Source organism: Malurus melanocephalus, unplaced genomic scaffold (genome assembly GCF_030028575.1).
Source record: "Malurus melanocephalus ecotype Western Australia unplaced genomic scaffold, MMel_1.1 scaffold_5496, whole genome shotgun sequence".
In the NCBI taxonomy this organism is placed as follows: domain Eukaryota; kingdom Metazoa; phylum Chordata; class Aves; order Passeriformes; family Maluridae; genus Malurus; species Malurus melanocephalus.
Genome location: NW_026628727.1, coordinates 1 through 1,857, shown reverse-complemented (window position 1 = coordinate 1,857; position 1,857 = coordinate 1). Strand labels below are relative to the sequence as shown.

The following is a 1,857-nucleotide window of genomic DNA, read 5'->3' as shown; positions in this document are numbered from 1 at the left end:
CCGAACCTGCCCCGCTGCGCACGGTGGCCATGGGGGCGATCGGTTGCCACCGGTCCCTCTCGGGGTGGTACCGCTCGGCCGAGCTCAGGCGGGCGCTGCCATCGAACCCTCCCACGGCGTAAAGGAGGCGGTTGAGAACCGCCACCCCCACCCCGATCCGCCGCGTCCCCATCGGTGCCACCAGAGCCCACTCGTCACGCTCGGGTTCGTATCTGGGGGGAGAGTGGGGTCAGACACCCCAAAAAAACCCCAAAAACCCTAAAACTACAGACACCCCAAAAAACCCCCCAGAGCCACGGGAATGTCCCAAAAGAGGTGACACCGCCACCCCCACCCCGATCCGCCGCGTCCCCATCGGTGCCACCAGAGCCCACTCGTCACGCTCGGGTTCGTATCTGGGGGGACAGTGGGGTCAGACCCCCCAAAAAACCCCAAAAACAACAGACACCCCAAAAAAACCCAAAAAAGTACAGACACCCCCAGAGCCACGGGGATCCCTCCAGAACCACAGCACCGCCACCCCCACCCCGATCCGCCGCGTCCCCATCGGTGCCACCAGCGCCCACTCGTCACGCTCGGGTTCGTATCTGGGGGGAGAGTGGGGTCAGACCCCCCAAAAAACCCTAAAAACAACAGATACCCCAAAACACCCCCCAGAGCCACGGGAATCCCAAAAGAGGTGACACCGCAACCCCCACCCCGATCCGCCGCGTCCCCATGGGTGCCACCAGAGCCCACTCGTCACGTTCGGGTTCGTATCTGGGGGGAGAGTGGGATCAGGACCCCCCAAAAAACCCCAAAAACCCTAAAAACCTACAAATACCCCAAAAAAACCCCAGAACATCCACAGAGGAGTGACACTGCCACCCCCACCCCGATCCGCCGCGTCCCCATGGGGGCCACCAGCGCCCACTCGTCACGCTCGGGTTCGTATCTGGGGGGACAGCGGGGTCAGACCCCCCCAAAAAACCCTAAAAACTACAGACACCCCAAAAAACCCCCCAGAGTCACGGGAATACCATCAGAGGGGTGACAGTGCCACCCCCACCCCAATGCACAGTGACCCCATGGGTGCCACCAGAGCCCACTCGTCACGTTCGGGTTCGTATCTGGTGGGGAGAGTGGGGTCAGACCCCCCAAAAAACCCAAAAAAAACCCTAAAAACCTACAAATACCCCCAAAAAAACCCAGAACATCCACAGAGGGGAGACACCGCCACCGCCACCCCCACCCCGATCCGCCGCGTCCCCATCGGGGCCGCCAGCGCCCACTCGTCACGTTCGGGTTCGTATCTGGGGGGAGAGTGGGGTCAGACCCCCCAAAAAACCCCAAAAAGTACAGACACCCCCAGAGCCATGGGAATGTCCCAAAAGAGGTGACAGTGCCACCCCCACCCCGATCCGCCGCGTCCCCATCGGGGCCACCAGAGCCCACTCGTCACGTTCGGGTTCGTATCTGGGGGGAGAGTGGGGTCAGACACCCCAAAAACCCTAAAAAACCCCAAAAAATGCAGACACCCCAAAACACCCCCAGAACATCCACAGAGGGGAGACACCGCCACCCCCACCCCGATCCGCCGCGTCCCCATGGGTGCCACCAGAGCCCACTCGTCACGCTCGGGTTCGTATCTGGGGGGAGAGTGGGGTCAGATCCCCCAAAAAAACCCCCAGAGAGGTCAGAGCCCCCCAAAACACTCCCAGAGGGGTCAGACCCCGCTGTTGGACCCCAAAAGTTGGCCCCTCCCAGTCCCATTTCCACCCCTATCCCATTCCCGCCGCCCCCAGCCCCATTTCCACCCCATTTTTCCCCCATTCCCACCTCTCCACGGAGCAGTGGTGGGTGCAGCCGTGCGACCCC

At 62.4% G+C, this 1,857-nt stretch overlaps 1 protein-coding gene across 1 annotated transcript; it reads right to left on the bottom strand.

The window, feature by feature from the left end:
• Positions 1 to 687: 687 nt before the first annotated feature.
• On the bottom strand, positions 688 to 1,853 carry LOC130588483 (kelch-like ECH-associated protein 1; the record flags this gene model as incomplete). The annotated part of the gene is made up of 5 exons (XM_057389403.1): positions 688 to 934; positions 1,279 to 1,292; positions 1,395 to 1,455; positions 1,554 to 1,628; positions 1,819 to 1,853. Coding segments are annotated over 5 exons (306 nt in total), but the record flags the coding sequence as incomplete, so codon positions are not given.
• Positions 1,854 to 1,857: the final 4 nt, after the last annotated feature.